The sequence below is a fragment of the Lepisosteus platostomus genome, chromosome 12 (assembly GCF_059453375.1).
Source record: "Lepisosteus platostomus isolate fLepPlt1 chromosome 12, fLepPlt1.hap1, whole genome shotgun sequence".
NCBI lineage: Eukaryota > Metazoa > Chordata > Actinopteri > Semionotiformes > Lepisosteidae > Lepisosteus > Lepisosteus platostomus.
The window spans coordinates 42138211-42153124 of record NC_142622.1 but is presented as its reverse complement, the minus strand read 5'-3'; the positions used below and the strand labels follow the sequence as shown (position 1 = coordinate 42153124).

Below are 14914 nucleotides of genomic sequence, written 5' to 3'. Positions count from 1 at the left end.
GAATCTAATGCTGGCATTTTCAACTATAATGTCTACAACTCTTGTGGCTCCTATTAGTCCACTTCTAGTTAGAAATGGAGTTTAGGCAATTGTAACCTGATGATCATACTATTAGCAGTTATTTTAAATTTACACATTTACTAGAACTTAATCTGACAGGTTTAAAATGAGTCAAGGCTCATGGCTGGAAAAGATGCAATATTTACAACTTTCTTTTAAAATTACATTCATCAATACATTATGAAAACCTTTTGCAAAATACATTATACGGTATTGTGTAAGTCATGCATTTAAAAGTATTTTACGTTGCTTCTGAAACAGACTTCTAAATGACTCCTCAACATCCATTAATTCAAAAGGATTTCATTATTATAATTCTGTTTGTCCAGACAGACACTAGAAATACTACAACTGCTTTCTCAGAAAAGCGTACTGTAAAAAAATAATTGAGTTGAGTTTACATTTCTGGTCTATATATTAGCATGAAGTTATATTTCTTGGCGATTTACTCAACTACTACGAAATTAATTAGCATTATTTCTGCTTTATTACTTTTGTTTTAATGTTGTAAAACAAACACAGTTGGACACAATACAAAACTACTGTATATCATATTTCATAACAATAATGTCTATTATCTGTAAAGGGGAGAGGAACTTTTGGTGGTATTACTGTTATACCAGTTAATAACAGGACATGTTACACATGACTCTCTCTTTGCATTCCTATTCCTAATCTTTATTCTTCTCCACAAGCGATGGCTAAAATTACATTCTGCTGAATCTAGTTTTTACAAAAACCACTTGTCCAGTGGAATGAACAGACCCTTAAATCCGCCCATTGTGGCTGACAATAATTACCCAGTGCTTTCACAGTAGCAGAGAGAAAGAGACAGACTTAGAAAGAGTGACAATGGCACAGGAACAGAGAGAGAGAGCTTTTCCCTTCTTTTGTCGCACTGGTCAGATTGTATGACAAGTTAGCAATAACCACTCAAGTTTGTCCCCAAAGAACAACAGGTGTTGCATGTATCTTCCCCAGTCACAAGTAGCGATTTGCCAGTACCACAAAGTGACATCTTATTTGTTTTCTGTGACTTATCCATTTTCTCTGATCTGTAGACTTAGCAATAAAGTCACAATACCCAAATGCAGTGCTTTTTCCAAAAATGTAATCAGTTCTCTGCACTGTACGTAGGATAGCAGTCAACTCCCAAGAATCTATTTGAGGTTGACAATGAAAACATTTTTTTTTTAAATCAAACATGAGACAACAACTGAAGATGCATCCACCAAAAAAAAAACATGGTAACAAAATACACTTAATCTCCGAAAAACAGTAAGAGCCTACAACTCAATACTTTATAGGGATTGGTAAACAAAATGTGGCAACAATGTGTGCAGAGTTAAGCAGTGCTGGATAAGGACAGTTTGAAGCCTGTAATTGTAAGGCACATCTTGGAACCCGTCACGCTGCTTTCAGAGATAAACCTTCTAAATCGATGAATTGCAAACGGAGTTAAACCATTTGAAAGTTACTGTATCATGTTTTTTGGTGCAACAGTAAATGCAAACACCCTGAAAGCTCTTTAATGTTCAAGGCTTCGAACTGACAAAGTGGTGCAGCCACAAAATACTCGGGAAGAAATTCCATTACCTGCAGGTTAAGTACTTGCATTTATAATGTGTGGAGAGTTAATGCCTCTTTTAAGTGACTCTGTCAAGCAGAATTCAAGATATAGCAGCTAATGCTAAGAACCTCACATTTTTGCTAAATGTGTGAACTATAAAAAATTATGCATACGGTATTAAACACCTATAAAATGACTGTGTTCCAAACAAAAAATCCATTTGAATCCATAAGTTGTTTAAAAAATTCATCCTGCCTCTCATGATCGCTTTACTTCTCTGGTTTTTCTCACACATCTAAATGGGTAACAAGCTGGTAATTGAGGAGATTCAATGACTGTAATGGGTGAGTGAGACAAACTGACTTGCTTTCTAACAGTGTAAATGGGTTGATTTATGATCCATGTCCAATATTGAACGAGTTATTTACAAAAGAAGACTTCAAAGAAGATCCCATTACTCTTCATTGATTGAGAAGTATTTCCAGTGAAAATACCACTACACAACTGGAATCATAATCCTCACAGATGTGCTTTCTTACAACTAAACATTACATTTGTATGTTAAAGACATTCTGAATTTGAGTTTTGGACTCAAAGTACTCAAGAGTCCCAAGAATGTGCAGATGTAAAAAAGGTTACAAAACAGGAGAGGGCTATTAGACAAAGTTGTAGAGAGCACAGGTGAAAGCAGATACGAGGTCCAAATGATTAATTCCTTAGGTATGTGTAGGTAACCAATGTTTTAGCAACCATGTGAAATACAAGAAAGTTTGGCACAGGCACGAGTCAACCCTGATAATAGGAATATTACATCAGCTCTTAACTAGAAGCACAAAACAGAAATCCACAATTTACAAGCCAGAAATCTGCTAGACAGTCTTACCCCTAGACCAATGAAGCAAACACAATACGCAGGAATGTGAGAAATCTAGAACGTTACTACAAATCTTCAAATTAAAAGTACAAATAAAGCAAATTAAACAATAAACAGATGGAGGACATAGACATGAGCACAGAATTGTTTCAATAGGTGCATAGCTATTTTTTGCTTCTCTCAAACAAAGCTCCAAAGACCTGCTAGCCTACTGGCAAAGTTATTCTCCAAGTCAGCACATCTCAACATTGGTCATAGGGAACTACAGTATTATCTGAGGCATGCTGCAGTCAAGATCTTAATCAAAGGCAAATTAAATTAGGTTCCTTAAAAGACCTGTTTTAAGTGTGTTTATAATTATTCTTTGAGTTCTTAAAATGTTGTGGCTGTATTGTATAGCATTGGTTTGTAATTGGTATGACTCTCTTCCGATACCTGAGACATTAACTGAAATATAATAAATCTGAAGTTCAGCAAAAGGAAAAAAAAACACTCATTGTGGGAGTCTTTGATGCATTGTCCTTCTCATCTGTAACTGTTCATCATAATGCGATCACCTAATAAGAGCTTTTATCTTGCATTAAGAGAGCAAATAAGTAGCACATTTACGAGAGACTGTCTGATGTTCTGTATGTAGGACTTCTGAAACCAAGGACCGAATGCAGAAAAAAGTCTAAACAAGCAAGGAGATCAATTACATGCATCAGTTAGCACTGGTGATTAAAGGCCCAGTTGGAAAGAAAGCCAGCAGACACAGCAGTCCCTAAGGATGAGGGTTGAGAAGGTACATTCTTCTGAACAGAAGCAGAGGATGGAAACATGCATGTGAACAGGGCTCTTTGTATTGTTTGGGTCATGTGCGCTGCTCTGCTACTCTGTGCTATGTATGCTAAGCGACCTTATTTATGATACATATCATATCACCAATTCCTCAGATTCTGCAAGACATTACACTATACACAATAATAAAGTGGGACACCTATTGAATTAAAGCATTAGATTCTTTTATGGTAACATGTTTATCTTGTGAACTCCATGTCTCTGCTTTAGGACTACTTTAGCAGATGCAGATGCTGATGCCTTAAACACACCCCAGTATTCAATCAACTTCCAACTTGTTCTATCAAGCGACTGCAAGTTAAATCCCACTTGTTATGCCACACATTGATCACGTATTCAGCTTCTTGTCAGTTTTAAATATCTTTATCTTAATGAACTGGGTGGTACATAATTAATTAGGGCACATTATCTTGTACATCTCCCTCACACCACAATGGAACTCTGATTTTGTTTTTGAGTGAATGAGGCCCTAAGTGTCCAAACAATTATTCTGAGCATGTATGAATTTTCTTTAGCTTTAACCACATGATTTTCTGTTACAAAAGCTTGCACTGGGAAAAACCATTAGCAACATAACGTAAGAGTTTTATTTTGAGTGCATAATAGTATAATTATAGTATAATGATAATATATTCTAAGAATCAGACCCTGAAGTACATCATAAGTGAGTCATTCCACTCACTGACTAATCTACAATATCCAGAGATGGCACTGAATTCTTTATAACAAAAGCCAGGTGCACTGGTGTTGGGTGGGGGATGCTTGGATCAGTATGAGCTCCTTTTGCTGAATATATCTCCAGTACTCAGAAGTTCAGGTCTGCCCTGCTCGATGCAGCGCAGCAAGGTATGCGTGGCTACTTTTCCGACATGGAAAGAAAGAAACCAACCTGTCTGTAGGTGCCTTCCATCAAGGTGTCCAGGTTTTGCAGGGGCGCTGGGGTTTTGTCCTTGAAGCGCGTTAATAATCTGCGCTGAATTGCTCGGAACTGCACTGCTCTCTCCGCCAGGAGGTCCTGATATTTCTCTGCATTCACACGCAACTGTAAAGGCACGCCATTCATTGGGTTAGCAACGCAACAAGGCATCGCTTTTGAAGCTAATGTGAATCTTCTTATTACCAAAGGGGCTAGTTACGTTCTCATTAGAAAGTTCAGTCAGACTTTCTGTTGTTTTTTTCCCCCACAGCTGGAATGTCTGATTACAATTTCACCTCAGTTTCACCTCCACACACAGACATGCCAACAAGCGAGGGGCATGTTGAAGAGAGCGTTAGTCAGGGCCCCTTCACTGTAATGTCATGCGAGTTAACTGCCCATACACAGCCATCGTTCTTTCACTCACCAGTGGTGTCTGAAACGTCAGTTAATTAAATCACCTCGCGGACAAGTATGATTAAGAAAATGAGAAATATGCCATACCAAGCCTTCTGTGTGGATTTTTTAAAACGTGTACGAAGAATGGTGGAACAGAAAATGAAATGAAAGTGTTATAGAAATATGTCACTGTGAAAGACCATCATTTCTTAAAAATGATTAAACCATCACAAGACATTGCTCTGGTTTTTTAAAAACCACCACAGACCCTCAAGGCAAAATGTAGCTATTTTGCAAAATAAATATTAAAACAATGATCTAACATCTGGTAAAGCAGGAATTCCTATGATAACTGTATGAAAACATTCAAAGATAGCAAGAAGGCCATCAGAAGAGTGAAAAACAAAGTGGGGGCGGCTTTCTTTCTGCAAGAAGTCAACAGGAGATTTAAAAAAACAAGATTATTGAAATATTTCAGCATATAAAGATATTTCAAAATATTACACACACATGCTTAATAATTACATAAAAAGATATTTTATACATTGCTTACATATTGATTTCACTGCAGACCTTTCTGTGAAGCAAGCTTACTAAAAAAAAGTGATTGATACTTGTTCTTTCAGTGAAGCTCTATATTCATAAAACAATCTCTGCTTTTATTAATTCCTTGATTTTATCAATTACACTGGCAGCAGTGTACAGTAGTGGCTGGGGCTCTGGAGTTGTAATTGAAAGGCTATGGGTTGGTTCAAATGCTAGATGGAGCACTGTTCTGGTGCACGACACTTCATTCAGACTGTTTCAGTAAAATTTCAAACTATATACAAGGGTACAAATGTAAGTCTCTTCAGACAATTGTCAACAAAATTAATTTGTCGCAGATCTTGTATACAAAGAAAGTGCAAACATTTCAGCTAATTTTGTAAACGGACGTTTACAATGTGATGAAACCAAGCCTCTGGTCCCAGCAGTAAAGTTTAATTCAACTTGCAACACTTTTGCAGCACTAACCTCGAAATGACGATCTACTGTCTCAAAATACTCCAGCAGAGGAATGGGTCCAGTGAAACTACACCGATAGTCTCTGATTCCATGCTTGGCAAAATGCTTTTCAAAGCGCCGAACCAGATCTTTAGTTACCAGCCAGAGGTCTTCAAAGGCTTCGCTCTGAATTCGGTACCGCTCTAAGGGAAATGAGAGATAAACAAAATATGCATATACTGTAGATATATTGTCTGCATACCATTATTTGTGATTATTCTAAATAAAAACATATTAAACTAAATCTATATACAATTAAAAATGCGTATCACTACAATTTAATAAAACTATTTCAGGTATTTAAATGCTGTGCCTTTCCATAGCAGAGAAAAAGACAAACACGATTAAATGAACTTTTCCTATGTTTTAATTGCATAGAATAGATCACAAGTGTGCCCAATGCCAAAGTGGTAGAGAACATTTTAACTTCTGTTAGATGAAAAATATGAAATAACATAGCATAAAATAAACGTGTGTAACAGACAGCTGATGTAACGCTGGTCCAAATACAAACAAAAATAAAATAAAAATAAATACTTCATAGGATTAAAGTTCAGGAATATCAAAAGGTGCCTTATAGGGGTAGGTCTGTTGCTTACAGTGGGTGCTGCATTAGCAATTAGCAATTTTTTTACAGTATATTTTTGTTACATCAGATAAGGAGCTTGTATATTTGTAATAAAAACAAAGGAACAATTGCCAGTGACCACGTTGATTGGAACTGATCAATCGATTGATCAATCGGAAAGCATATATATAGTGTATATATTTATTTTTCTCATATAATAAGAGTGTTTCAGGGCTGTAAAAAACATCATTTGTAATGTAATGGATATTCAGTAATAAAAGACACCCCTTCCCCCTTTTCAGACTGCTAACTGAGGCTGCAGTGCATTGTGCAAATTCTGCTAGCAATGTTGTTGATTAAGTTGTTCCCAAATAATGTGGAAATGCATTTCACACCTGCACAATCCACATTCCAACTCGGCCATTTTTAAAATCATGTCTAAATGATTCCTTAAAACCTGAAATGGATTTCAATATTCTGGAGAAAAAAAATGTATGATGATATGTATATACTCACGAGATGTTTTTGAGGCTAGCAGAGTGACTCTGGACCCGGCTATTAACTGGAGGCCAAGAGCATTTACATGTTCCTCGTCAGATTTCTCTACCAAATCTTTCAGATATAGTAACAAAAACAGGAGATGCAAGTTAGAAGTCGCATACCAGTCACTCACAGCTGAACAATAAAAGATATACACTTGCAATGTTATTTTAAGACTTCTTCAAAAGAAGAATGTCAGACAGAGATACGGTCTCAGATTTATCATCAGGCAAAGGACGCCGATGAATGAACTGCTGCACAACAACTTTGCTCCTTATCTAAGACTGCTCGCCACACAAGTGTAGGCTGCAGATCTATTTTGTTTTTTAAGTGCAAGCAAAAGATTTTTCCGAGACGTGATCCCCAGTTCCCGATCATCAACCCAGAAAAGACAGAATCCTGGAGGACAGGTCTAACATTAGTTTTAAGGGATGGGAATGTTTCACAAAACAACATCTGGAAAGAGTTTAAGCCTGATATTTGCTGACACACAGAATAACCAAAGAAATCAAAACACATTTTTGAATGTCCAATTATTTTTTTAAAAAATCACACTGTAAACAATGGATAAATTCACAGTTGCCAAACTATCATATAACTTTTCTTTTTTTAAAAGAAACGACCATTTGTTCTAAATCCTAAATAACACCACGTAGCAACAAATACTGGCTTAAGAATGTCAGTACACATCCTATATGTTTAGTCTACTAAAATTACAAACTAATTATTGAAATGCAATGCTTGTAAAAATATCAAATAAAAAAAGAAGGTAACAAGGAAACTGAGCATATAATTCAAATCAACACTACCTGGGAAGATTTCTGAGAGGTTGACTGGAGGCTTGTTTGTGTCAATGGTGATTTTGTAATTTGCATTCTTGGAAGGAGAAGCTGGGTAGGAAACTAGCCTTAGTGGCAAAGAAAACTGACACTGGGCAACCCGAGGAACTCCTAAAACAGGGAAAGAAAATGAAATGACTAAACTGAAGTCAACGGAGAAACCTAATTATCTAAAAACACACCTTCAAAAGAGACTGTTACAATGTCATACATCATCGTGTACAACATCTAATGTAACTCGATAAAAAAATTGTAGACAAAGGGACCACCTAAGCTTTCAAATTGTCACAATGTACATAAACAATTAAAATTAAATGTATAAACAAATGAGAATGTGGTGAATTTCAGGAAAATAGCATGGATTTCATAATTTTGCTCATTAATAACAGCAATTAGCTATTTCAAACACACAGACATTCCCATCCCTCTGAATATTTTCGCTTTGGAGATACATAATTTAATAGTTTTATTGTCCATTTCTGCTTTACATGCAAAGCTCTCCTTTCAGCTGGTGAGCCTCAAATACGCTCTCCAGGAGTTTTACCAGACCCTATCTAGGAGGTTCAGTAACTGAGATTCACAGTGGCGAACTTGCTAAAAGACCACTGGAAAAACACAACTTTGCTTTGGTTTATACACTTCTTTCGGCCTGCTAGAGTCATTTCGGGAAGAAAAAAGGAGACCTATTCCAGTAGCAAGTACTGGTCGCCAGCACTTCCTTAATTCTTTCCTGTTATGTCTGGCTAGGTAATTTAACCCGTTTACTATAGGGGTTTGCTTTGCCAAGCTCATATCCGATTTTTTAAAAATATGAAAGGAGAAGAGAGGCTCATGGAAGAATGATAGTGTATAAAAATCAAAGCTTCTCTGTTGCAAATATATCATAAAGACCTTGCGGACAATCCCCACCCCCCTCCAAAAAATAAAATGGTTCAATTTGAAAAATTGAGCAATTAAAAATTCTACCTGCACCTGCCAGTGCTTATTTTTTTTTAGAGAGTACAAGTGTTTAATTGTGCCGTTCTTGTATTCTTTTGTTTTTAGAGTCACCAGTGAGAACAAGCGGAAGCACAGCTCTGGTGTACATATGGCTTCAATGGTGAAACAGAACATGTTGAGCATAAAAAGATCATCAGGTCTGTATTCTCTCTGTTCACCATTGGATATTCAGAAACAAGATACGCCACAAATGTTTTACAGTACTTTTTTTTTCAGTTCTAGTGCAGTTACCACACATTAGGTCAAAACACACTTGCTCAAGAGAGGGTGCTCTTATTCAATTATTCAATTCCAAAGTGAAGAAGGATTCCCTTGTTGATAACATACGGATAAAGTCATTTAAACCTAAACTAGGAAGAGAAGAAAATTAGCTGTACCACAGAGAAAATATTAAATATCTTGTAGACAATCCATAACCATGGCCAAACAAAAGAAGACTTTGACAGAACACTATTCTAAAGCCTTTATCTTTCTAGGGTTTATGTCACCATCTGTCGATGTCCCAACAATAACTTTGGGTTACAATATTAAAGCAGTCATATAATAAATCTTTGGAATGCAGAATGAGGTTTTTCAGCTGGCGAACGTTTTACCTAGCATCTTCTGCACCACTTTCAGAAAACAAAACCTGTTAATAAATCTGCTGTCCAGACATTTCCCTGGCTGCTCCTCTATTATATGAGCTGGTGGTTTGATGAATTGACTGAATTGATAAGGTCTGCTATAAATCTTTCACTTGGACTGTCCTATACATTTCCTACAAATGAAATAACAATGTTTTATATGTAAATGATAGAAACAAAAGGCTCACATTTTAAGATTTTAAGTTTTGTGTTTATTTTCTCTAAATGATAAATAGTGTAAAACATCTGTACCAATTGGATTCACAAGAATCTAAGTGCACTGCAGAGTAAATACATTTGAAGTGCAATTACATCCAGGACATATAACAGTACTGAAGGTTTATGGCAATTTAAATTTCTTTTTCCTCATCAACTATATAAGAATTAGCATTAAGGTCTCACTTTTAAAAGCCTTTTTTCTCTCTCACTGTGCAGCTGCAATGATTTGACAGTACTGTAGATACTGACAGACTTCCTTAGCCAGTGACATGCCAGACTTGTGACCTGTGACTATTTTCTTTAAGTATTGCTCACCCCTGCAGATGTCTGTCTCTTCCTTTATTTTGAGAAAAGCATACAGAAGTGTGTTATCTAGACAGCAAGTCTCCCGTTTTTATCAGAGTTGGTCCAAGAATTAAGGTGGTGCTGATAGGGGTGATACCTTCACCAGTTATGAGGTAGGATAAGGAAATGTAATCACAAAACTTCAAGAATTCACATGAAATAACAAGTTTTAGTTATATTAGTCTGATGCACATGGGTTATTTCTTTCACTATTTTCTTGGTTACAACTTCTTTAGGTTAAATGTAACATCACTAGGTTGCAATGTTCTTTAAAGCACATTATGTGCTAACTTCTGTATCAGAGTCGTTTGTTTTAAAAACATGAAGGAGACACCTGTTGCACAGAGCATCAGTAAATCTTTAAAAACTGAAGCAGACAACGATGTTTGGTAGCAAGCCAGCATGCTGGAATGCTTTACTTCCACTTCGGATCTGTTTTCTACATACATATCAGATTTCTATAAAACATAAATATTCCTATTTAACAGCCTTCCTGCCCCTTCTGAATGTTCTGCTCTCACCAGTTAAATAATATCATACTCACCTGCGGGGTTTAGCTCTGTTAAATGAAAGCAGTGCAAAGAGAAACAAAAAATTGTCAAATTAAAACATCTTAAGGAGGACAAGAAAAGTAGTTTTCCTCCCTTGTCCCTGTTTATTTAAGAGTACCGTTTCTAAATCACATTTCATTCAAGACCTTTGATATAAAATCAAAATCTGACTACGCTTCTACACGTTAGCCCCCAGGAATCTATAAACATTTACTACGTAGACAAAATAGTAATCTCACAGAAGATTCAACATTAAAAGAGTAGATCAAAAGTTGTTAATGGTTGAACACTATGGTCTACTCAATTCTTGCTACATCACAGGAGAAGGTAGGCTTCACAGGATAATCAAAGCTTTTTTTTAATAGACTAACTGGATGTTAGACTTAAGCTCAAGAATTAAAAAAACAAACACAATAACTAGTATCACTCAGATAATGGAAAATGTTGCACTCCTAACATTATTCCTCCAGAGAGTACTAGTTGCACTACAAATGAAATAGAGGGTTACTCATTAACATTCATCGAATTATGATACTTAGTGATAATGATAATGGTAATTGGTTTAAGGACAATAAATTATGGAGAAATTACCAAAAATTATATTGACTGAGTCATGTTATCATATATTCACATTAATGCTGGAATGCAACTGAGAGTGAGCTGTGCTTTCTTAAAGATGACTAAGAACTACTTTACTTTCGGACAACAGTTAAATTTATGTTTAAAGACTTCCAGGAAATTTTACTCCGGTGCTCCTATGGGAATGTGTTGAATCTACAATTATAAGCGAAAAGTCCATATCCAAAAATCTTTGCAAGCATTACAAAGGACTGTGTTTTACAGCAAAAACGTAACTGAAAAAATAAACTCTAGGTTACAGATATCAACTCACATAGCTACTTAAATATGACTTTGTGATTAATTTACCTGTATCATAATTCTGCAGTACAAATAACTGGGAGGATGGTATACACAAGTTTCACTGTTGTTAAATCACCAAATTAATTTCACAATAAAATAAAAACAACACAGAAAATAAGGAAAATTCGGGTTACAATTGTTTCCAACAACGTTTTAAACATAGGGTCATATTCATGAAACATTCACATAAAGTTAATCTCCCCACCTGTTTTTGAAACAAAAAATGCAAATTCAATGTTAAAAACAAAAGTAAAAAACCTTTAATATATTTTTAAGTTAGTTAGTACATATTAGTATGATAATATATGATTTCCATTCCTCATAAAATTTAGCACAATGGATACTTTTATCAATATGTCCTCATGTCCCTAGTTAACAATAATCCATGATCAAATCTGAAAGAAGCATCAAGTGTAAATTCCCTTGTCCCCTGTAACTGCAGGTGTTTGTTTTTCCTGTTGGTTGCCTCTCCTCCCACAATGTACTACTGTACCTCATTAAAAATGCAGTAAGAACCTAGATTTAAAACCCTTCCCGTCAACTGCAGTGTAGCTGAGAGATCCGGGAGAGAGAGAGAGTGGGTTTACGGGCAGCATGGCGTAGAAACATTACTCATTTTACATTCATCCCTGTGATAAGTGTAAATACAGACACTCACATGAATATACAACAAGGAATTGTCCGTATTCCTTTTCTGAGAGTCTCCTTCAATGCAGCAAACACTAAATCAACAATATGTACAAAAGTCAAAAGTGCCCAATGACATTTCCCCTCTAAACTTAGTTTTGACTGTGCATTTTGCAACACATCAGGGGCTTGGTTGAATGTAGTATGAGAGTTAGCACTGGGTATCTGAAACCAGGTTATTTACAAAATTATTTTAGACAAAATAGTCTTTGCTAGGCAACACTTATTTGTCAGTGAGGCATCTTTTATATACTGACTCCTGTGACACCGTCACACTGGATGACAAAATGGCGTGAGTGGGAATATCTATGGTTGGTTCTAGATCACAGGAAAGCAACCTGATCCCAAACCCCCATGGTTAAAATTTTATGTGCCAGTCCTTCAGCTACAGGAATAAAGACCAATCATTCCTTATTCCTAGGGAAAGGGAGGGTACATTTGAAAGAGCAGGCAGGACGTAACATAATAAAATATACAAATGAAAGGAGACCATCCAGCTGTTTCTTGAAAGAAACCAGAGTATCAGCTTCAACAACACGGCTGGGTAAGCTTGTTTCAGACTCCCACAACCCTCGAAGTCTGTCAATATGACTGATTATATTCACCAGTTGAAAAAAGGCCTTCTTTATGAGATTAGATGCAAAGAAACAAATGAGCCTTTAGCTTCTGTTGTTTATAGATTCAATCTCAGCTAGGAGGCTCTTGACTTGAAATAGCCGAATGTGGAAGAAACAGAAAAATGTAAAAATACAATACAATAAACTATTTTAAAAAACAACAACTGAACACCCTTGTCTTAAGATCTGACACTTATTTCTATATCTGCCTTTAAACAAAATGTATAATGAGCAACCTGTCAGTAATTTGGAATTCTTTCAAGTCTCCTGCTCAGCACTAAGCCAAACCAAATATCTTTGAAATGAAGCTTAAATTGTTCAAGCCACTTTGCTTTTTTCCAGGCAGTAAATTAACTGGGGCGATACAAACAGTGCTTCTGTTTTTTTTTTTCCCTCACAAAGTCATTACTTAAAATAGGATATACAAGGAAGCACTGAATTAAAATGACAAGTAAACTGTACTGTCTTGTATTTCATGTTACACACACGATGGTATAATAATTAGAGGGACTCGGATTTGTTTAGATTAAGAACGTCAGAAAGGTTATATTCAGCCCAGAGGAGGTCATTCAGCCCATCTATTCCAGTTGGTAGTTAGCAGCTACTCAAACCAAGGATCTCATCCAAAGGTAATCAGGGTATCAGCTTCAACAGCCTGGCTGGGCCGCTTGCTCCCCTCTCCCATGCAGGATAAAGAAGTGCCTCTTGTTCCAGGTTTATAAATGCTCTTCTACATCTATGTAGATCTTCTATGAACTTCTAGACAGTTTCCGTTTGTGTTTCACTGTCCATTCTTACGAAGTCTGCAGGGATTAATTTGTCAATGGCTTTGATCATTCAGAATACTCAGATACTCATGTCATCATCTCATCTGTTCAAAACACTAAAAAGGTTCAGTTCCTTGAGCCTGTCAGTGTAGGACTTTCCCATTAGTCCCAGAATGCATCTCATTGCTCTTCTCTAGTGTGATCCCAGAGCAGCAAAAGCTTTTCCATAACATGTTGATCACAATGGCACACAATATTATAAATTTAGCTTCACTAGTGCAATATAATATATGAAAGGTTTTATAATTTGAAGCCTTGCACTAAAACCTGGGAAAAGATTTTAAAATAATGGCCCTTTGACATTTTTGCCTTATGAGTAGAGAAACAACAACACTGCCTAAAAACTCTTCGACATTCCAAATTTAACGTCATTTAGGATCATTTCCACTTAAAACTTTCCAAAGGAATCAATAGCACAAATGCTTCAATTTACATTTTAAAAAAGACTTTGTACTAGGAGGCTGTAAGTCATCCCAGCAACACAGAACGTTCCAAGAGCTCCAAAAGCCAACTTGATGGTGCCGTGCATATAACTGCATGTTTTAAATGAGATCTCTTGCGCTTTGCTTGAGTGAACGTTATACATTTATAAGGTTGATCAATATTTCCCTGATTATCTAAGAAGTCAGTGCTTGTCATTAAAGGGTTAAAGACCTTAATGGTATACCATTCTGAAAACAGTATTATTCCCGTTTCCTATACCAAGCCCTGAATGGGGATACTGTACACCAGTCCAATTAAGCACATTGTAATGTATGTAGTTCATCATGAAATGTTTTATGTACTGTAAGCAGAATGTGCTGCTCAGCTTGAGGTAATAGTTGAATGAGTACCAGATTTCCATGAAAATGATTTGCTGCATCACAAATGCTGTCCTTGGGACCAATAATTTTACTTCAGTCTACTGATATCTGGACTTGCTGTGCAGACTGGTGAAATTCTCCTGAATTCCAGACAGAAAACTTTGTGACAAACAAATGAGGTTTAAACATTACAAAACGCACATACTCTGTATTTTCCACGGACTCAAGGGTAACACATTGCTACACTTGGTATAAAAAAAAACGAATTCTACGACAAAGTTCCAGGGTTAAACAAAAAGCAAAAGACATTAAAAATACAAATTTTCTGGAACAATTTGGTTGGTTTGACATGACTGACCTGTAGGTGTGCTGTAGGAAACTGCCACATCTCCTCCTAAATCAGCTGGTGGGTACTCCCCATTCAGAAAAGCAGAAAACACCACCAAAATAGATGATCCCGGTCCTATAAAACAGTGGTAAAGTGATCTATAGGACACATTTAAAGCAATAAGACACAGTAGTTTATTCTGTATTCATAGTTTGTATAATGGAAATTATATTACTAAGATATTTCCAAAGCTTTTTTAAAAAAATCAGACATAAGAGTTCTGGTCATAGTTCAACATATCAACACTGCTGTTGCCCGTATGGCCATGCACGCCTGTCTCTCAT

General features: G+C 36.2%; 1 protein-coding gene across 4 annotated transcripts in view; it reads right to left on the bottom strand.

Moving 5' to 3' along the window:
* Positions 1-14914, bottom strand: part of bbs9 (Bardet-Biedl syndrome 9) — a 150298-nt gene that overhangs the window by 95456 nt on the left and 39928 nt on the right. For 3 of the 4 annotated variants that reach the window (XM_088602054.1, XM_088602052.1, XM_088602053.1), the window contains 6 exons: positions 14601-14705; positions 10381-10395; positions 7621-7761; positions 6788-6883; positions 5674-5846; positions 4234-4386 (listed from right to left, as the gene is read on the bottom strand). In XM_088602054.1, coding sequence (XP_088458180.1) covers positions 4234-4386; positions 5674-5846; positions 6788-6883; positions 7621-7761; positions 10381-10395; positions 14601-14705 — 683 coding nt within the window. The remainder of the gene's footprint in view (positions 1-4233; positions 4387-5673; positions 5847-6787; positions 6884-7620; positions 7762-10380; positions 10396-14600; positions 14706-14914) is intronic. The other variant, XM_088602055.1, reaches the window with a different exon arrangement.